The sequence below is a fragment of the Falco peregrinus genome, chromosome 5 (assembly GCF_023634155.1).
Source record: "Falco peregrinus isolate bFalPer1 chromosome 5, bFalPer1.pri, whole genome shotgun sequence".
In the NCBI taxonomy this organism is placed as follows: Eukaryota; Metazoa; Chordata; class Aves; order Falconiformes; family Falconidae; genus Falco; species Falco peregrinus.
Window position 1 is genome coordinate 88,191,693 of NC_073725.1, and position 25,996 is coordinate 88,217,688.

The 25,996-nt window shown below is 46.4% G+C and overlaps 1 protein-coding gene across 3 annotated transcripts in view; it reads left to right on the forward strand.

The window, feature by feature from the left end:
• Positions 1-25,996, forward strand: part of LMF1 (lipase maturation factor 1) — a 206,330-nt gene that overhangs the window by 55,898 nt on the left and 124,436 nt on the right. For all 3 annotated transcript variants that reach the window (XM_055806794.1, XM_027780255.2, XM_055806793.1), the window contains one exon: positions 4,998-5,146. In XM_055806794.1, the coding sequence (XP_055662769.1) occupies positions 4,998-5,146 (149 nt within the window). The remainder of the gene's footprint in view (positions 1-4,997; positions 5,147-25,996) is intronic.

Genomic DNA, 25,996 nt, shown 5'->3' on the forward strand with positions numbered 1-25,996 from the left:
TGTAGCTGTAGGCAAGCTGCTGTAACCTGGCCGTTTTTTTCATCAGATATTTGATGGTAAATAATAAAGATGAAAATTGGAAACCTTAATAATATAATGCTATATAATCTATATTCCATTAGAAATTATACTCTCTATAGGGAGCCATAATGGGGCTGCTTTGAACTTTTCTGGAGATTGTTCATGCAAAATTGACTTTTTTTTTTTTAAATGTTAAGCACCAGTAATGTTTCCTACAGCACATCAGATGTTCCTGCCGATGTGTATGGTCTCTCTGCCGAAGGACTCGGTGAGACCGTGCGGTGCCAGCTTTTGCAGCTCTTCGTTTGAGCTGCAAATGGGTTTTGACTCAAGAGATCGCTTGAAGCTGAACTAAATTTCCTAGCTGAAAATTTAAACTTTTGGAGGGTTTATATAATTTTAAGGAAAAAAAAAACCCCAAACATTTGAAAACCCTAAAAGTGTATGAGAAAGGTGGTTGGGGTTTTTTTGGTTTTGTTTTTGCTTGCTCCCCTTCCCTGTCTGTCTTGTCTCCCGACACGTCCTCTCCTTCTTCTCCTCCCCTGCCCCTGCAGAGACCTCTAGAAAATGCCAAACGATGGATTTTGCCACATCAAGTTTGGAGCATGTAAAAAACATTTGAAACGCGTGTGGGGCAAGTGCAGCCGCCATTGGCAGTTTATTTTATTTCATTTTTTTTTCCCAAAAAAGAAAAAAAAAAACCAACCCATGGCTCCCTCTCCGGCTGCGCGGGAGATAACAATGGGGCGCTTTGTGCCGCTCTGCAGCTGCTGAAATTTGACTAGATCCAACTGAAGAAAACAGGAGCAGGTGGGTCAACAACGTGACCCTTTCGTTCCCAGCAGTATCAGTGTGTGCTGGGACCGGAGGGACCGGGTTGGAGGTGAGCCCCGAGATTTAGCCTGGGCACTAAGGATGTGCTGGTTGGCACTTTTGAGGATGGGAGCTGCCTTTCTGAGATAGCCTCGATGCCTCTGAATATCCTGGGGTTTGCTGCCATTTATAAAATGGGTTTCACTCCTGAATAGGATTGGGAAATGTTGCTGTATGTGATAAACTGCATCACGACGGGCAGGAGATCTTTGCTCTGGTACCAGTCCTTTAATTCCTGTATTGCCGCTGGTTTTGCAGTTTGCACGATGCTCCGTGGCTGCCAGGCAGATGCTTCTAAAGCTTCTGATGCCCAGCACCTGCCTTCCCCTCCCATGGCCTCAAAGTGGGGGACCATTTGATTCCCCCTGTAGGTCCACCCAGATCATGGAGATGACTTTCTTTGTGTTCATATTTTTGTTGTGCTAGAACTGCCCTAAAAAACATCGCAGGTGGGAATTTCTGCAGCTTGGAGGAGGGTTTGGTATGTGGTTCCCAGTATGTTTGGTGGAGATGGAGGGTGTGGTTGTGTTGGGCTCCTTTGCTGGGCACTGCCGCATCAGCAAGTACATCTGATCAATGCTGCCCACTTGATAGCAGGAAGAGGAGGATAAGGGTAGGGAGAAAAATACTGTTATTACTTAGCTGCATGGGTCAGCTAAGTACCAGTTGTTCCTAAGGGCTTCCATGCCAAGGTGTGATGACTTGGTTGATTCCTGATGGGTCTTACAGTGTCTTTTGGCTTTGTGAGCCTCAAAAGCAGTGTTAAAAGTTGGCAGTGCTCAAACTTCAGGAGTGTTCAGCAGGCACATGGTTACAGCCTCAAACCTGTCTTAAGCTTGCAAGGGATTTTGAGTGTGAGGCTTACAAGGGGTGGACGTGAACAACTGTTTGTAAGTCAGCAGTTTGAAACGCAAGGTTTCTGTTGACGGATCTTGTAATCTTGCTTTGTAATATCAATTTACAGTAAAGTGAATGTGAGATGGAGCAGAGCTCCCCCTTTTTACACTGTACTGTGGATGCAGTTGTGGTGTTGAGCAACATGTTTGCATCCTTGAAAGTCTTGATGATTTGGCTGTAATTTTTAGTAGAAAACATAACACACGTAGCATCTTGGGTAATCCTGCCATCACAAGTACTTGCATTGCTTATGGAGTAGCATCAAGCAGTACTTTGTTTGCACATGATGAAGCCTGTAAGAGGAATAGCGTGATACAGTCAGGATGAGCCTGTGCTGAATGGGGAGGGGGAGAGCAGTGCAGCTCTGGCCATGGGTCGGGGAGCTGGGGGGCTGCTGCAGGGAAGGGTCCAGGGTGAGAGGCTGCTGGGGGGAACGATGGGTGGAGGCTGGAGAGAAGCTGCCCCTGCCGAGGGCAGCAAATGTGACTGTTGGGGTGATGTGTGCTAGTGCAGAAAATTGATCTGCATGACCACATTACCAGCTGTGGAGATGCAGTCCGTCAGGAAGAGGCTTGTTAATTAATCAGAGGCTCTCCGTGCATATCTGCATCTTAAACTTGGTTTTTCGCAGGAACTTGCTGTGATCTACTGCAAAGGTCAGTAGACAACTTGGACTGGCAGCGGGTGCAGAGCAGCCAGAGCAGGACAGGATTTAACCACAAGCCGAGGAGGTTTAGACGGAGACTTGTAAAACGGTGCTGTGACCGTAGTTTGTCCTTGGCTGCACTTCCAGTTAAACCCTGTTTGGTGCCGGCTTAGCTGCACCCGCTGCCAGTCCAAGTTGTCAGCAGCGGGTAATTTAAGAGGTTTCTCCCAACAGCTGGCAGCACTGTTTGCTCCGGTGCTCCCTCCCGCCGCGGTGCTGAGCTGTCCCCCTCGCTGGCACCGTTCGCCTCGGATTATGCTGTTGGACTCACAGCCGGGTGGTGGTGGTGCCAGGATTCAAACTTGTCGCTTTGGAACAAGAAGCACAGGTGCAGGCTGAACTCATGATCCTTGGAGGCCAGCACATACCGGGAAAGCTTCGACTTCGCTTCGGACACAAGCGCGCTCATGCACGCGGCCCGGCGAGCTGGTTGTGTGCTCGTATAGCCCATTTCACGCACAAGAAACGTGTCACCCGGGATTGCACGATCCTTTCATGCCACTTCCCTCTATGCACACAAACATCTCCCTAGGTGTTTGGTTTAAAAACAACTTTAAAAAATTGCCACTGTCTCATGCACGGTGGGAGGCGATGCTGCTCTGGAAGGGACATGCATACGTAGGGATCGCAAAGCCGTTTGGGGGTCTAGAAGCATCCGCCTTCCTGCTCAGCCATCCAGCGTGCATCCTATATGTCTGCAGGGAAACACAGTGATTAACATATGAAAACGCTGATAACAGTGGGATTCTTGTGCAGGCAGAAATGAAGGAGATATACTACCATTTTGGTGCCAGTTAGACCCATAACTGCTATTTGTGGCTGGGTTTAGTAACAATTAACCTTTCACATTTTGCATTAGCCATTGCTTTCCTGGTGCAGCTGCTTTTATAACAATATACTTCGCTTGTCCACTCAAAAGTGCTAATTTTGGCAGTTGGGTTATCTGTTCTAGAAACCACAGGATGTATGGAGGGAGAGTGGGTATTTTTTAATAGTTGTTTGATGTAAAATAATCTTTTTGAGAAAAGAAACAACATTTTGATTTAAGGGACTTTGTGCATATTAAGGTTAAAAAAAGGAGATTGCATGACTGCTGCTTAAAGTATTTTAAAGCAGGTTCAACATAGTCTTGCTTGTGTGACAGTCAAATTGCAGCTTTGAAAAATCTCAACCTGGTGCACAATCAGGTGTCTTAGACTGGAGCTGGAAGAAATTAATTCCTTTGGTAGGTGTTTCCCTGCCTGTTTGGTGAAGGGAGGTGTTATGGACCGCACGTTGTTGCTGCCATTTGGAAGCTGGTAAAGCACCTGGGGGGCTCTTGGGAAAAGGAACATGGCTACAAGGGACCTGTGGGCACTATCTGGTTTAATTTATGTAGCCATGTAGATGGGAATACCAGCATCTTAAATAGCTCCAAAGAGGTTGCTGAGTTTTCAGGAATTGTCCCCACTAGTGTGCCATTTAGTGTCTTTTTTTTTTTATGGCTTCAGAGTGCAATTGTATTGTGCAGAAATATTTGAAAATTAGAGTGTGTAATTGGAGGTAGGATAAAGTAGGAGTAATTTGGTTTTGGCATCAGTCTGTTGTTCCTTAAAAACATAGTGGAGGTTGGACTTCACCTGTCAAAACAGAACTGCTGTGTTCTGGCTCTTCTGGAATAATAATTTCAATATTTATACAATATGCTGCGCTGGAAAAAGAAAATGTAAAATGTAGATTTGAATGAAGTATGTTATAATCTGCCTTCTCCAAAGTGTCCAGTATTGCAGGTAACAGGTTCGCTGTGTGGTTTCAAGGCTGTGCTTTCATCTCACTCTACTGGTATTCAATCTAGAGTAATTTTGCTAAATCCTGCAGTGTGTAAAACTGGCTTGATGGGTGATTTGGACTTTTTTCACTATGATTTTTCTTTGCAATTTAAAATTCAAAGCTTCTCATTGTACGTTAATATTGATGATGAATAAGACTTAATGTGATTTTAATAATTTCCTGTTGAAGATAAAGACTGCCTCATTTGGGCACCAATCCAGTAGTCAGTGGGACTGTTGGCAGTGGCTCAGTCAGTCCATGATTGCAGGAATCACAGCGGCACCAATCGGTTGTGTGCCTGGGTCACCTTGCCAATTCCCAGGGCAGTTAACTCTGCTTCATAGAAGTTCTTGTATTTTCTTTTGCTTTGTGTGGCATAAAATAACCATGTAAACAACAGAAGTGTCCGTGTGTGTGGTTGGAGAACACCACAACCCAATGCACCACATGCAGTTGCACATCATTCATACTGGAGCTCAAAGTGTGACCTCCCAGTGTGTGTGATGGGTGTATGAGGACAGAGTTTGGAACCTGAGTTTCCCCAAGTTAAACTTAAAAAGCATTACAAGTTGTTGGTGGTTTGTTTTGGTTTTTTTTTTCTTCTTGGGTGTTTAAAATTTGTGAAAGCATAACTTACAGGACTTATACAATAACCATTTTCTTTTTCATTTCTGACATGCTGGCACTACAGGATGGGAATCGCAGCTCCTGGAAACAGGGTTCCTGGGGATATTCCTCTGCCCACTGTGGACCCTCTCCCGCCTGCCCCAGCACACTCCTCCTTCCAGCATCATCATCTGGGGCTTTCGGTGGCTGATTTTCAGGATCATGCTTGGAGCGGTAAGTGGGACTTCATGTTTTTGCTTTTTTGAGGTGTCAGCAAATGGAGTGTTTCATCCTAACAGAAAACCTACCCCTGGTCCAATACTTTGGTGTCCTCTGGTTTAGGATTTTTTCTTGTTACAAGGAAGAAGCATGTAGTAGGAAATGCTTCATCCTCTGGTTCACAGAATCTTTCAACTATTAGTGTTTATTTTAAGGAGGACAAACACAGGAGTAAGAATACCTGTGCTGATATGTTGGTGCTGCTGGTGTGATTGGCTCTTGAAAAGGAATAAAAGTGAAGTTTGAGACTTGGGCATTGTGGCTCTTTGATAAGATGGTTGGGAGTCCAGTGGGTACTTCCCAGGAGCTTTGCCCTGAGTTATTTTTTCTTTGTGCGTGCTTTACTGTAATGTCACTCTGTGCTCCGTGTTTTCAGAGAAAACAATTGCTGCATTACTGTCTCTGTGCCAGTGGAAATTCCCAAGCGGCTTGTAAAAGAATCCGTCAGGAGCTGACACATCCTTGTTAAAATAAAGGTGTGGCAGGGGCATTATCCCGTCATCTCAGTATGCATTTTGGACATTTCAAAATATCCCAAAACTTTAAGCTAAGGGTTATCACTGTAGAAAGAGATTGCAGGCAGGTGGGACATTCCTGTGTCCATTTGCTCTAAAGTCCTACTGTCACCCCAGCTCTTAAAGTGCTTGAATCTGTAGTCAAGCTCTTAAAAAATAAATGAAAGGCAAACTTTTTTGTGTTAGCCTTAGTGTTTGCTACTTTCAAGACAACTTTGTTAGAGGCAGATACGTTATTGCAGTAGATATTCTTGGAAAACGTGTGCTGTACGCTTGTTGCATCAAAGAGAAAATTTTGCTTTTTTGCACGTGTTGTGCAAGTGTATTTCAAAACCCACTCTTTGATGTTGTGTTAATTAGCTATGGTGTAGCATTGCCAAATTTTGCTCAGCTTCCTAAAGCTGCAGTTCTTGCTCATTATTATTTCCTGCAATTCTTGCTCATTATTAATGAAATAGATCTGAACCTGCTGCAGGGCAATACTGATGGATAAAATTGCTCCTGAAGGTCCGCTCCAGCCCAGCTTTCTATGACCCCATACAATATCTGCATGTGTAGATAATCCCATAGATTTTAATGCAACTGCTGGTTGAAAATATTCTATAAGGGGTTATTGTAGATGTGACGCTTAGGGGCCTGGTTTAGTGGGGACTTGGTAGTCCTGGGTTAATGGTTGGACTATCTGAAGATCTTAAAGGTCTTTCCCAACCTAAATGATTCTGATTCTGTGAGACAAAGTCACCTTCGTAATGCTTTTAAAATGCTGTAAGGTTTTTGGTTGGAGTTCAGGTGGGCGGTACGTTCTGCCATACCCTGGGATGGAGGCGACTGGATGCATCTGTAATTGCAACTTTAAATTACAGAAATCCAGTCTTTTAGGATGCCTGACTTCTGTGGAGAGAAGGTCTTGTTTGACACTGCCAGCAGGAGATGGAGCTAATGGGAAGATCCATGGTGGGCTGAACACAAAATGTCAGGAGCCTCATGGCAAACAAGCTGTTGTGGTTAGGTAGGTAGATGCAAAATTACTCGGGCTCTTGTGATCTGTTTTCATGGAGGCTTTTCCTGGGACAGCTGGGAAGTTGCAATTAGAAAAAAAGCTGGAATGGTTCTCTCCCAGGTTTGACTGTTAAACCACAACAAGTTCTTAGCAAAACAGCTGGTAGGAAAGGAATGGAAATGGGAGTGTCTGTGGAGCTTGGTGCTCTTTATGGGAAAATGGTGCTGGAAGGGAAATGTGGTAGCCAGGTGAAGTACAGCGTATGGGTTTAGGAGAGAATAAAGGAAGATAATCCCTAAAAATGGCCTGCCTTAAACCAACTAAGGCAGCTTGTAAATCTGTGCACGGGCTCTGCTGCAGTATCAGGAGTCCATACCTGGAGAAGCAGCGGGGGTGCTGCAGGGCTGGCACCATCGTGCTGCACGGGGCACTGTCCCGGTAGTGTCAGGGCTGGGCTGTGCTGGCGCTTGCTGCTGGCTGTCCCTTTGGTGCCAGCTGGCCTGTTGGCTTGCTGCTGGTGTTGTGCAGAGCTCCTTGGGGGCAATCATTTGCAGTCCACGTGAAGATCACAGATGATGAGATGTGGGTCTCCATGCAGCTGATGCAACAGGTATGAAGGGTACGTTGTTGGTCAAATGAGAACAGTTTGTTGAAACTTTTTTTGGATGAGAAGCTAAGAGTGGTTTCGGTATTAAATTTTTGCCATTAAATTTTTGTGAGAAAGTGCCTGTTGTTCTTGATGCCATCTGGTTTCTCGTTTGGACATCACGCTGACTTGATTAAAATTGAGATCCTTCAGAGTTGGCTGGAGAAGGTGCCATTCACATCTCAAGCTGGCTGGAGCTGCATGTCCTCAAGCCATGGGATGGCTGTGGGGAGGTCACAGGCTCGAGGGCAGCTGCTCTCCACCTGAGGAAGGATTTCTAACAAGTTTAAAGCAGCGCTTAAAACTTAACACGCTAGCCACTTTGAGGCATGGTTTTTACAGTAGTTTTCAAGTGTCTTAAGGAATTGTTTAGGGAACACAGTTGAAGGTCGCTAACCTGCCAGAAATATCCATCTATGTTTTTTACAAATTAAATTTCCTGTCCTCTCCTTTAAGCACAGAATGATAAGCACTTTAGTAGCTGGCCTGTGTGGTTTCTTCATTATATTTTTGAGGGCAGCAAAGGTCTGAAGTTGTTAAAGATTTGTGATTGCAGTAGCACAGCACTGGCTGGCCTTTAACGACAATCATGAGGACTCGTGGGGGTGACCCGAGGGGTCCCAGTCCCTGCAGGACCCCTGTGCAGTGATTCAAGAGGATCTGAGAGTGTTTCCTGCCTTGCTGGATTAGATCCTGTGAGGTGACCTGTTAATCCTCTGACCTCGTGAAGTCCAAGAAGCAGGTTACTTTCAACAGTAGATAGACTTTGCTCTGCCTGCAGGGCTTGGGGGGAGCATGGTTGGGGGCATGTGTGTGTGTTTTTTTGGGGTGGGTTGGTTTGGTTTTGGGAGCCTCATTGTGAGTGTATTATTTGGGCCATTTATCACTGATGTCATTTTCACTGAATGTCGGTGTAGCCCCTTCATCCCTGATGGATGGAGGCTGATTCCTGCAGTCTTGATGCTTCTCAGCTTCTGAAATGCTTCGTCTCAGTCGTGATGTTGATTATAGAAAGAATTGACAATCCGTGACACTAAGTGCAGGGAAATGCAGCTAAATTTCTTAACAAGTGACATGATCACCAAGTTTGCATCCTGCTTTCCTTTTAAAGGGGAGTTTGGCTGAGCTTTGCCTTGTTCCTCCTAACTTGTAATATATACTCTGAATTATGGGACAGCTTGGGTATAAAGGAAAATCATGCTCACCAGACATCTTTGTTACTGGTATCTCTGTGCTGCTTCTTGGTTTTATCAGGAGAGTAATAATTCTCCCATTATTTTAGGAAGAGCCCTCTGCAGAAGAGATGCTGCCCCTCGAGTCCCTTGTCTGTCTGGGTCACTGGTACATAAGTAACAGCCATAGGAGAGGAAAACATGGAAAGGTCATTAAAGGGGGATCTATACAAGCAAGTGGAAATCAGTGATTGATGGTATCTTTAACATTTTGGGGCCCAAACACGTGTACATTTCCTTCTTGGCTGGGGTAATGACGCTTGCAGGCACAGGGAAGCGAGTTTGTGTGAAACCGAAGTATCTCCTGCAGCGCAGGTGCACCTGCTCACAGCCCATCTTTGATTTCTTCCCTAATCTGGGCAGGAGCTGAAGCACGTGCACAACCGTGGACTGAAGGAAGTTTTTCCCAGGGGTGGGTTGGCAATGATTCTATCTTACACGGAGAGGAAGTTTGTCATTCCCGCATGGTTTGCCGAGGACTCTCCTAGCTGGTTGGGGTAAGGCTTTCCTTGGAAAATGCCATCCTCCAAGCAAACAGCGTTCCATTGGGTCAGCTTGGGTTTTCTCACCTTGTGCTGGACTTTAGGTGAGCAGTGTCTTGTGGGGTCTGAAACGCACCTTCAATGGGCAAGCTTGTCTCTCTTTTGCAATGTGATGGCTCCCAGTGAGGACTTCAGGTTCTTACCCCAGAGCTCTCCTGTTGCCTGCAGGCAGTTTCTGTATCACAAACAGAACATGGGGGTCGATTTCACTTGTCAGCCCCCCTTTTTTTTTTTCCATTCAGTGTAACATATTTGGGAGAGCTCTAGCAACCAGAGACTTTGCAATGAAGTCCTGGGAATTCCTACCAAAATGAATGCTGATGTGCCCATACCCGTTGTAGCCCCTCTTGTATCAGCCTGTGAAGGAACAGAAGATAAAGCCCGGTAAAGATGCTGGATGCAAAATAAATCTGACACTAAAGAAGGGAGGCTGGACTTAAAAGATGTTGTTTCCTAACTCAAATTAGCATGGTTGTTGCTATCCATCTTTCCAGAGCACATGAACAATCATCTCGAAAGCTTCCCATACCCTGTCACCCCACAGGCTTGTTTACAGCCTCCTCATTTAGAAGTGCTGGAGCAGCAATATGTCTTTATACTTTCTGCCACATAAACTGTGGAAGTCCACAGAGCTGGTGGAAGATGTCTAAGCAGCACATGAAGCTCACCGATGTACTGTGCTCCCCTGCTTTGCTGCTGCCTTTTCTTTTGTGTCTTGCTGTTTATCTCTCTCCTGCTTAGGAGGTGAATATTGCTCTTGACACTCAGCAGCATCCCCAGCATGCTCCTGCTTCCTCCTCTCTTAGTCTTAACCAGGTGTTTTCTCCTGAAGCATGTGAGCACTGTCGTCCAGCTCCGGACTGCTGTAAGGGAGTGTTGCAGTTTCCTGGCTAATTCTGCCCCCTCAAAATCATGTCCAGATCTTGCTTTAAAGTACATGCCTTCCCTGGGGGCTGGCTGGGTTTGTTTAGGGGAGATACAGCATATGAGAAATAAAATATTCCTGGAGGCGAGGAGCACAGGCAGGCTCTGCTTCTGGCGTTTGATTGGCAGCAAGTGCTGGGCTGATCTTAAATATTGCTGACTCTTTAAAAGGTGTAATTATGTGATTCAATCTATATGTTTGATGTTCCTAATAATCCATTAGTGCAGGATGTAAAGACGGATGCTTCTTAGGAACATGCAGAGGCAACAGAATAGCAGTCCCTTTGTGTGAGCAAGCAGCTTGTTAGGAAATAAGCGATGCAAACAGACATTTACAGGGCTGATTTGCCTCAGAAGCGCTCAATGACTTAATGTCTTTGCCGTCTTGCTTGCAACTCTGTCACTCTGATTTCTTGAAGCTTGGAAGGTGCAAAGTGATGTTTTGTGTTTCCACAAGGATCAAGAGGTGGGTAAGCAAAGGTGGGTGCTCAGCCCATTAACCAAACCGCGGTGACTTGCCGAAAGGAGCAGACCATGCTGTCAGGAAGGTGCTTTGCTCGGCAGTGTTGCCTGGTGGTAATTAGGTGTTTTGACATCTGCAAATACTTGGGGAGTCATCTAAGGCACGACGCTGCGCTCTCAAAGCCTCGACCCTTTCTCAAGTGTGTGTGTATATTATATATATAATATATATATATATATATTTCAGCAGTGGAGTTTGTTTTTTAGCTGCTCTGTTCCCTGTAGAGCTGTTGTTGGACTTGGTGCATTTGATGGGTTTGAGGGTGGTGGGGCTGTCTGCACACTGCTGGTCCAGCTCCCTGGTCTGGATTGGCCTCTTCTCCGAGCCCCTCACTGCAGGCTGGGGGTCTGGAGGGGCTCCTGGCAGGATTTAGTCAAACACCAGATTTTTATAATCACTTGATCCCCAGTACTGGGACTCATTGGAGGAGTAGCTATGCTTCCTCAGTTCAGTGGAGCGCCATCTCCCCTGCACCTTGTGGCTTTTCAAAGCCAAGTCACATTCGTGCTCTGGCTGGGCTGTTGGGGGAGCTTCTGGTTTAGTTCCCAGGGCTGTGATCATATGCTGTGCTAGGTGAGGCTGTGGCCTTTACCTCCGAGATGGGCAAGTTCCCTGTGGTGCTTTTGTGTTTTTTTTTTTCTGATAGGCAGCAGCGTTGCTGATGAGCTCTTCTTTACCAGAAAACGTAATTTGTGGCTGGTACCCCCATTCCACAAATGCTAGTCCTATTCTCTCTCTCTCTTTTTTTTTTTTTTGCAAAAGACTGGAAAGTAAGTGACAATTTTGGCAAGTTCATGTATTCACTGCAGTTACCTGCTGCAGGTGAGAACCATGTGCTTGGAGAATCCAAATACCTGCCCTGCTTGTGCTGGGGTGAGCTGGGGAGTAGCTGTGAGCTGATGAATTGCTAACACTGTGCTGCTGAAACTTTGTAGTACCTCTTAGGATCCTGAAAGTCATTAGTGATTGCATATGCAAACCATAAAATATAGTTTCTGTTTCTTCATTAGTTGAGTGTTCAAGAAACATTGCATGCATGCTTGCTCAGAAATGTGAGAATTTGATTTTTGTCGGCACCTGTGTGCATAACTATAGTAACACTGATAAAACTTAGTAACTGAAAAAACACGTGTAAAGGGATAGGGGTAGAGGAATGTGATTTAACTAGATTTTGGGAAGAACCTGCAGCAAGGTTCATCCTTGAGCCCCCAGCAGCCAGCCTCGGTGGGTGAGGGGTTGCAGTGCTGGGTGTTGGGAGCATCTCCTGATATCTCTGCCCTGGGGTCTTGTGTTATGTGAGCTTTGACACCCCCTGTCCAGCTTGCAGTGGGATGCCACGCTGCCTCAGGCTGCAGCTTGGTGTGCATCGAGCTGAGCTGTGACTTGCAAAGGCTGATGCTTTTGAACGTTGACATGACTTTCATGATTTCATCACTGGTTTTGGGTTGCCTCTGCTCATTACACGTGGCTCCTCCAGTCTCATACTAGAGGGTTTTTTTGTCAAGAGGCAGTTAAATGTAGGGCTGTTTCCTCATATCAGCACATCTTTCTGTTGATAAAGCAGATATAAACAGGGTGTGTAACGAGTTCATATCTAACTCTTGACATAGTATCGCCTCTTCCACCTGGATATGGTGAAGTATGGTGGGAATGATTGGACAGGTCAAAGACTTACCAGGTCAAAAAGCAAAGCAACCAAAGAACCCCCTATAAAACCTGCCCCACTGCTGGGGACAGAAAATATGACTTAGGGACTGGGATGGGGAAACAGGTCCCAAGCTGAGCCAGAGGTTGAGGAAGAAACTGGGATGAGCTGTGGGAGCCCTGTCTGGCAGAGGATGCCATGCCCGTCCCAGCGAGGTGCTGGGGCTCCTTCCTGCTTGAGCAGGTTCATCGAGCGCAGAGCTGCTAAAATTGTGCGCAGCCGAGTTCAGGCCTGTCCAGCTCCATGCCAAGATCTATCTTCGCATCATTACATCTTTGGCTTAACTGAAGAGAGCGTTAAACAGTGGGCAGCTTTGCATGGAGGAGACAGGAGTGGTTTTTACGGGGGTGCGTGATGGTGTTTGCACGTGTGCCGTCCCTCCTGCCCCACGTTATTTCAGGTTTGGAGATATTCAAAGTATGCATGTAGGTTTTGAACAAGTGTGTATCAGCCGTGCAAGCCTGGATTGCTGCCGCAGATGAAGCTAGCGATGAAGGTTGTGCAACGGAACTCTGCCTGGAAGCGTGAGCTGCTGCTGTTTTACTGCAGCTCTTTGTGGCTACAGTGGTGGAGCTGGCACTCGGAGGGCTGGTGCTAAAAGCAGCTTGGAAATGTCGTTATCTGTTTATGGCTGGTATCACTCCTGTAAAACATGAGGCACATGAAATGCCTTTAGGTCAGGTTGGTCTTCAGGCCAACGAGAAGCAAGAGTTGAGATTGAGTTTTCTTGCACCAGAGCAAATGCGCGTGTCGGCTGCTTGCACGTGGCAGATGGCCACGATGCTGTTGGTGTGAGTGGTCCCTCTGGAAGTGCCCAACAGTGATGGTGTGCTGCAATTTATGTGGCTTTTCATCATCTCCATTTAAAGCTGTCTCCTGTGCCTCTTCCCTCTCTGCCTTTCTCTTTGTGGGGCACAAACGTGGAGCCTGGCAGTTCTCTGTATTACACAGAGCTGAAGGCTGGTGGTTGCTGTGTTAATAATACAGATCCCATCCCAACACGTACTTTGAGCCAGGGACATGTCAGTGGGAATATTGGTAGTCAAGAAAGTTAAATGCCTCGAGATTCCCACTCTTTTGTTCTTGCACACTTGATGCATTCTTGTTTCATGGCAGCAGAGCCATGGTCTGGGAGCAGCTAGGTACTGGGATTTGCCTGCTGTGGTCCAGGGCTCTTGGGTGCTCTTGCTCAGGGAGCGGAGCCAGTGTCGCTGGCATGGGGTGTCTCAAGACCTGGTCAACAATGAAAGGAAAACGCTTTTAGTGTGTCCTGTAGCAAATGGAGAACTGACATGTGTAGAGGAATGAAGCTGGGTTAATTAGCGTTGAAAACATACAGCTGTGGGTTGGCTGATGTAGCTAAGGTGCAGCTGTGGCTGGTTCTGTTAAGGGTTGAGAACCAATGAAGGGGGAGCAGCCAAGGAAGAAGCAGAGAGAGGAAGAAGCAAGAGAAGAGAGAGCGGGCCCTGGATGAGGCGAGACGAGGAGAAGGCAGCAGAGGGACTGGCATGAAGAGTGTGTTGGTATGAGGTGGTAAAAGGCCTTGTTGCAGCTTGACAGTTTGGAGAATGCTGTGACAGACATGCACTTCCCTGTTGTTCCCTGGGTTTTGGGTCGTGGACCCACTGTGAGGGACAGGACCCATCAGTGCCCCTCTGCTTGTGGGCAGTACCATGCGCCTTGGAAGTCACCTCCAGAGCTTCTCTCTACCTGCCTCTCCCACATCTCTTCTTTGGGTCCTTTTCCCATTGCTGTAACCAGGTGGAGATGCTGGTGCTGTGCGAGCAGTGGTGCTGTATGGTCACATATATATGGGTGAGCCAGTGCACATGCATCATGGCTTGTTTTAGTTGCTGATGGAGAACTGGTTGTTTTCTCAGGGGGTTCCAATAAGCATTTTACTTTGCACCAGGATGGGTTGGCAGTGCCCTGTTAGCAGAGAGCAGGAGCACTGCTGAGACATGTACGTTAGTCAAAGGACCCACTCTGTACAAATAATTATCACTACTGGAGATTCAGCAAGGAGGTGGGGAGGATTCAAGTGCTGGTAGTGTTACAGTATGCTGGGAAACTGGAAGTAAATAGGGAATTAAGGTGAAGCTTTGTCTTGGTAAGGATCACAGACATACGGAATAAGTTATCGGGGAAGGTGGCTGGAGCAGAGAGTATAAGTCTGAGACATCTTGATTAGTTTCTGGAGGAAAGGATTGAAGAGTATAGTGAAAAAGCAGGGAAACAGGATTTAAAGCACATTACCACTTTAATTTAAAAGTGCCCAAAGCAAGGAAATGCAGATTTAAAGCTGCCAATCTATCACTGGCTGATGCAGGTGTTGCGCTTGGGAGCATTCGGCGGAGTCTGTGTGCAGATGGGTCCGTGCCCCACAGGCTCCGCTCCTGGCCAGGGCCACGAGGCTTGGGCTTAAGCTGCCCAAGCTCAGGTTTGCTACAAGAAATTACATCCTTTAGTATGTGTGTTATGAAATAATATAATGGTAATATTAATTATATACATGTATTTTTATAAAATAATATGACCTTGACATCTTCCTCGTGCGATGCCCTTAAAACTGTTGCAGGGGCTGCTCCCTGCTCGCCGGGCTGATGGCACACCGGGAGCCAGGGGTGGGCTCACATGGGGAAGGGGTTTCCTTCTCCCCCTTATCTTCCAGTATTGGAGAGCCCTTCCCAGGAGTCGCCTCCCGCTCCTCCTCATGCAGGGTACGTTGTGTGGAAGGTCATGAGGGGCACAGGGGGAATTTAGGGAACCCAAAGTGCATCTTTTCAGGTTGTGATTTGTGACTTGGCGGTGCCTCCCCTTAGTGTACTTTCTGTAAACAAAATTTCTCTCTCTTCCCCCCGCACCCCACCACTTTCTGGATTTCTCTTTCTCAGTGTAGCTACAGACTGAACCCCCTGAGCTTGAGCTCTGCCTCTCTGAGCTGTTCGAGTACATCCCTGGAAGAAGCCACTGCAGAACAGAGGAGTCCCGGAGCATTTTTTGGCAGCCAGAGACTTAGAAAACAATTTAAATCCTCTGGCATTTCAAGTCTACACAAAAGATACATTTCCCCTTTACCACTTTAAACGACCTTTTTTCCTCCTGTAAATCTTGGGAAAGAAATAGTGCAAAAAGATTTATAATAATTAGCAATCAATCCTTCCACTAAATTCTCATCGTTGCTTCCTAGTACATGTTGTCCATCTTTCACACAGAGAGGTGTTTTCACAGAGAAAGGATCAATTATTTCCAGATTGTTTGTATCTCATTGGGTATTTAATCTCTTTTGAAATTATATTTTATTTTCTTTACTATTAGAAAAAATGTTTCTTTTAACCAACTGCAGTGAATTATTTTAGAAACTAGTGGTTCGTGTTAAACTCTTAATTTCTCATGGGTTTTTTTTGCTTGGATTCTGTTAAAAGTGTCATAACGTGGGTGGCATTTTAAAGGTTACTGGAAAGGGTGGGGATGTGATTAGCTAATAAGGGAGATGAACTTTCTGGCAAAAATAATGAAGAGTTTAAAGCAAACAATCTGGATGCCTGTAGTAAAATTGCATTATATGTAACAAAATAAAAGTTGGAATTTAGGTGATCTCTGTAAATATAAAAAAGAAGAAGAATCAAACGGATGTAGTTGTCATTTCAGTGACAAGCATGCCCTGATCCTGGGCATTATGGCTCTGAAATTGAGAATAATTATTCTAATTTGTTTTATTACATTAGCGTGGGTAGGAGGGAAGAAAGGGAGCTTTCTTTTATGGCTTTCTCATTATTCATAGGCGAGCGCGGCGGGGCCAGGCTCCCGGCTCCCGCGCCGGGGCTTCATGGGAATTTTTGGAAAATGATGTCTGCAATGTTCTGACCTTTGCCGTCCCAGCTGCAGCCCTCCTCCTCTCTGCAGGGATCCCACACTTGACTCCTTAGCAACCTCCTTTGTGCCTCTGATCTCGCTCCATTTGTCTAGTAATAGCCCTTGGCAGGAAGACTTGTTGTTCCTTCGGTGGCTGTAAAAGGCAGGGAGCCGCTAATGCCAAGGACTTTCCAAAATCCCTTTCACCCACTCCTCGCAGTGCTGTCTTCAAAGTCAATCAGATGCTGGTGCAGTCATGGTGGCTTCTCAAAGGGTCTTTCTGGTGGCTGGGGGAAAAACCAGCAACAAATACATCAAAACAAAAATCAACACCAGTGACTTCTCTTTCTGAAAAAGTGTTTTCCAGCCCGTCGCGCTGAGGTGCTTCACAGTTGCGTTTGGTGGTGACTCCAGTTCAGCTTTGGCGCTGGACCAGCCTGCGCCCGTTGCAGCAGAACAGAGATGTTCAGCTCTTCCGTGGGTGGGACCTGTCCTGTGGGCATATGGTCCTGGGGCCATACCGAAGCCCATCCCTGCTGCTGCAGTGGGGCTGGTCCACGTGAAGGTGGGTTTTTCTAGAGAATCTGTAGCCCCGTCCTATAATCTGCTTATGCTGGACCAGAACTAATGTTCTCCTGATGATGAGGAAGTGCCAGCATCTTGGCGCAGGCTTGGACCTGAGTAGGGCTGCCTCTGGGCTCTGAACTGATGCACAAGGTACAGAATAAAGCAATTTACACAGCAGTGTCACCTGAGGACCATAAGCTTGTCATTCTCTGGCGAAGGAGGAGGTTTTCTAGCCTGTGATGTGTGTCTCTCTTCACGGACGAAGCAGGAGAGGTTTGAATTAGCGGCTGTTCATTTAACGAGAGGTTTGTATGAACATCAGGTACAGCTTTTTTTTTTTTTAAAGCTTTTCGTTTGCTGCTGTCAGAGTTGTAGGAAAAAGTTCCCCAAAAGCCTAACACCTGTGTCCCCCCTCAAAACACCCCAGTGCGGCACATGTGGTCCGGAGCATCCTTCCTGAACCAGCTGGCAGAGCCTGCGGATGGGAGGCTGGGGGGGGGGGCACAGGGGGTCTGGGTGACCCAGCCCAATACCATCCTCTGCCACCAGTGCGGTTTGTGGCAAGCCCTGCGCCAGAGCACTCCACAATTGACGATTTGGCCTCATAAATTATGCAAATATTGAAAAGTATGCAAACAATTTCAATAGCCATAACACGAACCTTGGGGCATAAAAGGACCATAGAAAATGTTTTGAATTTTCAAAAAGCTAGAGCCCTTGCTGTCCTTGGGAATTAATTATTGTGTCTGTTATGATGTATATAAGAAAAAAAAAAAGTCATAAAACAGTGTCATGGAGTTCAGAGGCAGTTTTACCCATCCAGCAGAAGGACTGTGCCACTGCCATGTATTGCTGCTGTAGCGTCACACCCATCCAAGCATCTTTCCCCTGGTGAATAGAGCATTTAGCCATGATATTTATTACTGAGGCTGAAATAAAATCCAGATTTTTTTTCAAGATTTATCCTTTCAATTCAAATGCAGAAGCAAGATGGAGCAGGCAGGCAGGGAGCAGGCTGGGCGACCCGGTGCATAGCAGCAGGAAAACTCCAAGTGCTTTAGTGTTTCTGTTTGTGTCTAAAGACACAGTGTCGGAGCCCACAGATCTGAGCGCTTCAGGTGCCAGGGTCAGGCATGATTGAGGAGTGGCATAGCTGACTGTCCCCTTACAGCCCTGTCCTATAGCCCTTAAACAATTTTTTTTTTCATTAATTTTAACTTTGTAAAGCTCTTCCCTCTTCTGTGAACTTGGGGTTCTAAATTACAGCTGGTTTGTCTTCAGCATACATAGGTACTTGTTTGGCTTTCAAAAGGTACCGAAACTGCTTCTCCTGTGGGGAGCAGAGGCTGGCAAGGGGCTGCGCGCGTGAAGTGCCAGGCACCGGTCAGGATTTCTCTGGAGTGTCTCATATTTATATTATGAGAAAAATTTAGCATTGGCCGTCATTGAGATTTTTTTCTTTTTACCCATCTTTTGTATTGTGAAGACACAGAAAGAAAGTCTTCAAATTGACTCTAAATTTATAATGCTGGTGCCCCGTACCCCACCCTGCTCACCATAGCCGATATCAATAGCGGTTTTGCAGACATAGCTTGAGTCACCAGGCTTTTTCTCGGCTTCCCGTGCTATTGGCCTGTCTGTACCATTTTTTTCAGAATTAATTTTGGGCTGAAAAAGTCTCAAAGAGTGCTTTGTTCCTCCTTGACACTCACTCCAGGGAAAAAAAAAAAAGAAAAAGAAAAAAACCGTGGAAAATCTGACATCTGCATTGTAGAGAAAAATCAATAGATAGGGAGGAATATAATTATCCCCCACTCCTGAAAGAATTTTTAAGATATTTTTTTGTAACAGTGACTCATATCGGCTTAGAGCTTGAATGACATTTTAATTATTTAGGCTTTTTTTCATTTTGAATCACCAAAGTACAGCAGCCTGAAAGGGGTACAGTTGGGCAGAGCAATCCGCGTAAGATGAAAAGGAAGGATTTGTCGTGTCGGAGTTCAGCCACTTCCCTCCCTCCGAGCGGCGTCGGAGCAGGAGCTGCATGGCTCAGGGTGTGCAGGGCAAGATGCTGCATCGCTCCGCAGCGGCGGGTGGCGGGTCACCCCGGGGTCCCTGAGTCATGTTTGCTGGCATCAAGTAAATAAGGGAAGAGTTTGTCTTCTTTGGAGATGTTTTGCTTCTTATGTGAAGTGTAAAATCCTTACGGAGTTGACTGTGATGGTGCATCTTGAACTGATGCTTGTGCTTGGGTTTGGTCGTTTGGGGAAGGGGGTCAGGGGAAAAAGTGGGTCTGGCGGAGGTGGTGGGTGAGAAGGAGCAAGGGCAATGCTGGGGATTTTGTTTTGGGCATAGGCAGGTTTAATTAGAAGGGAGTCTGCTAATTGGGCAATTGGAAGAAGAGTGAACACAGGGAGGAGATGGAGAGGTCTGAAGTAAAGCTGGAGAGCAAAGACTGTGGGCAGTGCCTGTCTGTGCGGGCAGAGATGGGGTGAGAGCTTAGTGGGAGGTCTGGGGGAGCTGGGGACCCGCGTGGACCTTGTACGCAGCATCCTCCACTGGAGCGGCAGAGCTGCATCCAGGGGGGACACCCTGGACAGGCCACTCAGAGCGGGGAGGCTGGGGGTGGGTTTCTGTGCTTCTCGGTGTCCATGGTGGCTGTGACATGGACATGGTGGAAGGGCTCCTCTCTGCCTCTCCTGGGATGGACCTGCATGGTTCCCACGCTCCCAGCCTTCTGCAGATTCAGAAAGTCTGGGGCAGTTCCTGGGGGTCTGGAGGGGTGTGGGGGTGGGTCCCCTTACAGAGCCTCTGCCAGTGGTAGCAGGTACCAGGCAGTCTTCACAACTCAGTGTTCAGCTTAATCCTAATGGCAGGGGATAGGGATGATACAATAAAAAGGAGCAGCATCCAGATGTGCTCCTCTCACTGAAAAAATGCAGTTGAAAAGTGAGGACCCATTCTCATCACATGTTCGTCCTCTCTGTGTTTTAAGGCGGCGATCCTCGACATGCTACAGTGTAAATTCAGATGTCAGGACCCTAAAATCAAGCAGCAAGCTGTCTTTGGAGGACCCAGCCAGCAGCTGAATGGCTTGCATCCCTCTTTGGTTCTGCCTCCCAGTCCTGTTACATTCCTTGTGCCACTGTGTGCCATGGCCTTAGGTTTGGGATTTCTGCCACGATTTAATCAAACTCAAGAAATGTAGAAATCAAAAGCTGTTCATAAACTTCCTCCCTATGGCTTAATTTCCCCTGAAATCCCTTTTGTTGGATATTCTTTCAGTGATGGGGAAAGAGAGGGGGCATGTGAGGTTACTCAGTCAAGCAAGACAGGAATTGATTCAGTGGGAGTGAAGGGGTGATTTTGATTTCCACCCCCAAAGTCCCCTGGCCGCCAGTTGGCAAACCTTGCAAATGTGTTCAACAAAATACTGCATTTGAAAGAGAATTTATTAGTCATAAATAGTGAGTTTTCAGCAGGCTTACTGAGTTTTATCAATGGGACTGGTTCGGTGCCTTGCTGGCTGGGTCAAGTCTTGCAGGAGGGTGAAGTTGTGCAGTGAGGGTTTTGCTAAGAATTTGCTGGGAAATACTTTTTTTTTTGTTCCCTCTGATTGCTTGTGGATCTGCTCAAGTGACTGCATAGTCATCTTTCCTTTAACACCGTAGTAAGCTATCAAAGCTAGTGATGATGCTCGAGGCAAAACGGGGTCTTGTTCTGCATAGCCGGTATCTTATTTATAGCTGACAAATAAAAGTACAGTGACAAAATCAGTCATGACACCTGCGGTGTATCCAAGGGCACACATCAGCTGAGCTTGGGAAATGCTATTTAAACATGAGTGTGAATGCATGGGCGCAAAGTGGGGCTGGTGGATGGAAAGCGCATGGGGGCTGAGCGAGGACGGCAGAGTGGCTGTGGTGATTAAAACCAGGCATTTTATTGAACACCATTAAAATAAATAAAAAAAATTTTAAAGGTCCTAAATGTAATTTTCCTTCCCCTGTGAAAAATGCTGGTGGATTTAATGCACCTTAATTGTGAGAGCCTGGGAGCCCCGGAGGTTGGTGTTTTCGAAGTACAAGCAGGTGCTGCATCTCCATCCTCCCCTGCGCTCCTCAGCCGTGCCCTAAAGGGAGCAAACTTAGTAGGGGAGAAGGTATTGAGCACATATTTCATTCTGGATGCTAATTCAATCCAGGGTGAACATCTTATAGTTCTCATGCAGACAGCAGCGCGAGGAGATTTCTGAGTGTGCAGAATGGCCTGGAGCTGCAGTCGGCTGTAAATCAATATGACAAAGATCTCAACTTTACCCTTCCCAGGCCAGGCTGTATTATTACTGGAAGGGGCTGGTGTGCACGTTGGGGCTGCCGTGAGCTCGGCCAGCAGGATCAAACCCTGGTGTCTTTGTAGCCACCGTCCCATCAGTATGAATTTAATAATTCTGGTTAGAGCTGGATTCAAAGCAAGGCCATGGAGGTGAAAGGGCAATTGCTGGTTCACTTAGCCACCTGTTTCCTTCCCTTTAGCTTATATTTAATTTGTATTGCTGAATACCTTTCCCTTCTGATATGCAGGGCTTTGAAAGTCTCTCCAGCCACCCCCAGTATGCAAACAGAGCCGGCGTTTCCGGGGGTGCTTGGTTTTTTCCTGGGGTTGTAAGCATGTGAACATGCGTTTGCCTTTGTCATTGGGAAAAGAAAATAAACTTTAGAGGCTGTTTTCCTGCTCCCTTCCCACTCAGCACACACACTGTTTAGTTTTATCTAATGATGGGAGTGAATCATAAAAAGGGAAAAGTAAAAAATGTTTTCAAAAATCCCTGTCTCCTGTTCATTAGTCTCCAAACCTTATGTCAAACTAAATGCAGAATTTGAGGTTTTAGCTGATGCTCTGCTAGCTCAGAACTAGGAAGAAACTTCTTAAATTTGTCATCTTAAAAATAAAAAGAAAAAAAATACTTCTCAAGTAATTTTGGAATTTAGAAAATGAGAAACAAGTTAGCGCACCGAGCTACCTATAGCGTATCTTTTCTGTGTTTCCCAAATTATTACATTGCCATGTTGACGATATTAGGAGCGTTACACCAAGCTGCGATAACACAAAACCATGTACACATGAGAACTGTGACTAAGAGCAGTGACTTGAACTGGCAGAGGAAGCCCCCGTGACCGGGTGCGCCTGCTTGGTGCGAGGTATTTAAAATGCAGCTGGGCTTGGTGGTGTTAGGTTTAGGGCTGGACTGGATGATCTTAAAGGCCTTATCCAACATAATTAAGCCTACAATTCCATGATGCTACAGGATACCCAGGGGGCTCAGGGCTTCGTTCTGCGTTTGTGTAGCATCCTACCTGATGGGGTCCCGGTAGGTGACACTAACTCCTCAGCGCTATTGCTGTGCAAGTAGCGAATACCCATATGCAGTGCGGTGTCGGGTGCTGTTTCAGATTGCCTGAGATCTGGAGGTTTTCTTCAATATTTCAGACTTGTGAAATGTGGTTGGTGTTTTAGAAGATAACCAATAGTAATGACATTACCAGCTGGCACGCAGCCCCTGCTGTGCGGGCAGCCTAACTTCACAAGTTTAATAAAAAGTCAGGGAGCTGAAAGCAGGATGAGAAAGACTTTCCTTTTCTTTGTGATGGTGTCGTCTTGTACTCACATCTTCAAGATGCTTCAAAAAGGACCATAAAAGTGAGGATGGTTTAGTATGTTGAGATGTGGTCCAGTATTCAAAGCGGGTTACAGTGGGTGAACACTTCGCTGTCGTTTTTTATCACCCAGCAACTGGAGCTCGGTGAAGAGCTCAGCTCCTCAGTGAATGGGCTGGCAAGACCCCGATCCCTGTACGACAGCGATTTCTCAGGAGGTAACAGTGGCTGCCCTTGGAAATATTCTTCTGCTTGCTGCCTACCTGTAAGCATAGCCAACCTCTGTCAGTGCTAATTAGTGCTGAGCTAACAGGTCAATTTTGATGTTGTATCAAAACCCACGTGGTACCTAGAGAAGCTTGAATACCAGTCAGGAATTGAAGTTGCGAGTGATGGTAAGGAACTAGACTTGGCATGGAGAACACCAAACACTGGGAAATATGAAGAGGGTTCTGCAAGTGTCGCTTGTTTTCGGTTGCTTCCTGAACCTTGAAGTTAATCGTCACAAAACCTAGAGACTTGTATATGTGTGTGAGAGCGCAATTAAGCTGGAGGATGGTACAGCATGTTTGTGGTAGCAGCTGCCTGGAAGTTGCTGAACGTTCTAAATGCCTTTATGTGTTCCTGGACATTGAAGGTATCAGCCAGAACCTACTCTCAAAAAATGCCACCCAAAATTAGTGGAAAAGTCCTTTGTTAAAACCTTTCCATCCTGGTCTTTCTCACAGCCAGGCATTGCCTCCAGCACAGCCATAACACAACGAAACACCAAGTTTGTTCGTGAGTCTGTCCCACCTAAGGCTGATCCGTGGATCTCTGTTTCAGATGCTCAAACCCGAGTGCCTTGCTGCATTAGAGCCTGGAGTTGGGCTGTTCCTTTTTTCTCCTTCCCTTTTTGCTGAAGCAACACTACCAGGAGGTCGCAGGAGGTGGGAGATCCAACAGGAGTGCCCTGCAAGCATGGAACAGAAATGCCGTTTTGGGGATGTGAGCCCTGCTCTCCGGAGTGCTGCAAAAAATAATAATAATAAAAAAATATTTTTCCTTTCCTTGTTCTCCATTTAATTTGTCCATATTGTTCACCTCTTGAACTCCGCTTAATATTTGCCCCCACGATACTTCTTGCAAGATGTTTGTAGCATGTATCCAAGTGACAGGAGGGTCTTCCAGGTCTGCTGGAGTCTCACGGGGTCATCCCATGCTCTGCCCCCTGGCTCCTTTTCCTTCTGGTCCCTCGTGCGTCCTCTCCTCATTCAAAAAGAGGACAGTTGGGGAACATCAGAGGTGCACTAGCTGCTGCTTGTCTTCAAGCAGGGGATGGGGATTTTTCCCTGTGCTTTGATCTGTGGTATGGCAGCGTAATCTGCTACAGCTGTGGTGTCCAGGCCAGTTCAATATACATGGAGAAATCTTGAAAATGGGTTGGGAATTGTTAGCAGACTGAGAGAAATCCAGTGAATGTGAAACTCCAGCAGATGTGGGAATCCTCGCTTCCTCCCTTCCTCCTTCTGTCCTCCTGTGCTCACTTGGATTTCTCAAACGAAGTTTGCATCTTCAAGACACCAGGAACTGACTTCCAAAAACATCAGCAGAAGCCAGATAATTTGGGGAGAGTGTGTAAAACCAGAGTCCATCCCAGCATGGAGCAGCATGGTATGTCAGAGCTCGCTGGTGTATGCATGCCCAGGGATCCACAGCTCCTCACGGCAGGGTTATTTAACAAGCCACCATGGTTCGCTCTCCTTTCATCGTCGTCCTCAGCAGAGATGAAGCTGCAGAGCAGATAGGTTTTCATGCACTGCATGCTCTTGTTTCTTGGTACGAATTCGTTTGAAAACTGGAAATCTCACATGCCAGTGTGGGAGTGGAAGTGGACTTGAAGACAGCAGCAGTGTAAAGAAGACTTGAAACGCCCCCTAATTATGAGTGTGGGCGTTTTCTGTGCTGGAAAACAGATTTGATATTAAGAGCTTTAAGTGACTTTCTTGTTTGAAAGCTTTATAGTAAACAAAATGTGATTAACTGCCTTAGTGACTCATTGCAGGAAAGATTTTGATTTTCAGTATGCTGCTTTTCTGTCATATACTTGTTTTAATCATCCCTGCTGAGTAATAGAGCTTGATAACAGCTTGGGCAAGGTAGGAGGGAAGGTCATCAAGATAGCTGTCCTTTTTTAATATTCCAGCATTCTTGCACAGAGCCTTTCTTAGCATTTGTCCTGCCACTGACAGGCACATCCTGTGAGATGCTATCAACGTATCCTGTAATTTTAGAAAAGGTTTGAGGGGCAGAGCAAGCTGCAGATGATTCAGAAAGGGGGAGATGAAGCCGTGCTGTTGACAGCGAGTCTGTCTTGTCCCTGCCTCCCCTGCTCCAGTCCTTGCAGAGTGATGGAAAAGAGAGTGACAGAATCTGCTGAATAACTCGCTAGAGAGTAAAACTGCAGAGCAGCCACTGGTACCCACGGCTCTGCTTTCCCGTCCTGCAAGTCACGATTTATACACTTTGCATCCATCGTGATTTTACCTGTGCCTTTTGGATCAGCTCTGCTTGGGGTTTTTTTGTGAGTGGTGCTGGTGGGGGGTGGCCCTTTCATGGTGATGCCGAGATGGAGACCTCCTGGGCCGAGGTATTTCTTGGTCTAAGCTCCTGGTGTAGAACCTTCTCAGCCATGTGTGGAGCCACCCCCCAGCCGTTCCCACTGCAGCCTGTGTAAGACGACAGCATGTGTGAGGTTTGAGGGTGCCTCTTTTCTCCAGAGGCTGCTGCCAGGTTCAGTGCTTAGGCTTCAGTGTAGCTCTCGGCGAGTTTGCCAGGTCTGAAGGCCAGCAGGGATGTGCTGGGTACCAGCATCCCGCAGGCCACCTGCTTTCCAGGGATGGAGTGTGCACTATGCTGCGGTGGTACCCTTCCTTCTTCCTGTGTTGTGCAGAGCTGTGTGAGACACTGCAGAAACCTTTGCCTTATTGCTATCTACTTTATCAAATGCTTCTGTAAAATAATGGTTACCCTTTACTGTATCTCCTTGTTCTTCCTTGCTGGTTATGGTGGCATTGATTTGTTCTTTTGCATCTCTGGCATTTGCCTCTGTGAGGTGATGCTTTTCCTGCAGCTGATGGTTGATGCTTGTGGTGCCCATGCTGTCTGTCTGGCGTTTTCTTCGTTGACCACAGGATGTTATTGTGTACAAATGGGGGGGACTTTCATCCTGCTCCGTGAGATGTGCCATGGAGGAGTTTGGGCTTTTACTGCTTTAACCAGGTTTGCCAGGTTTGTTCTTAGCTAAAAATGCAGGATGTAAATTGTCTGGGTTCACAGATTTTGAAAATGTGTAATAGTTTCTGTTTACTGTCCTCTTTCAGTTAGCATTGGCGTGAAAAAGGTTTCAATTTTTAATGACTAGGGAAAAAAAAGGAAAAATAATTTGGAACAGCAGATGGGGTGAAATCTGCTTGAACTCAGCAATGTGCCTGATAACAGGTATGATTTAAGGCTGTAAATGGCCCTATTGAAGGCTGCTGGGGTCGCCCCTATTCACAAAGGCATGCACATCTAGATATTACCTGGTATACGGCTCAGACCAAGAAGGCTGCCTATTTCCTATTAATTTACCTGCCAAATGAGCTTGTAACTATTTTT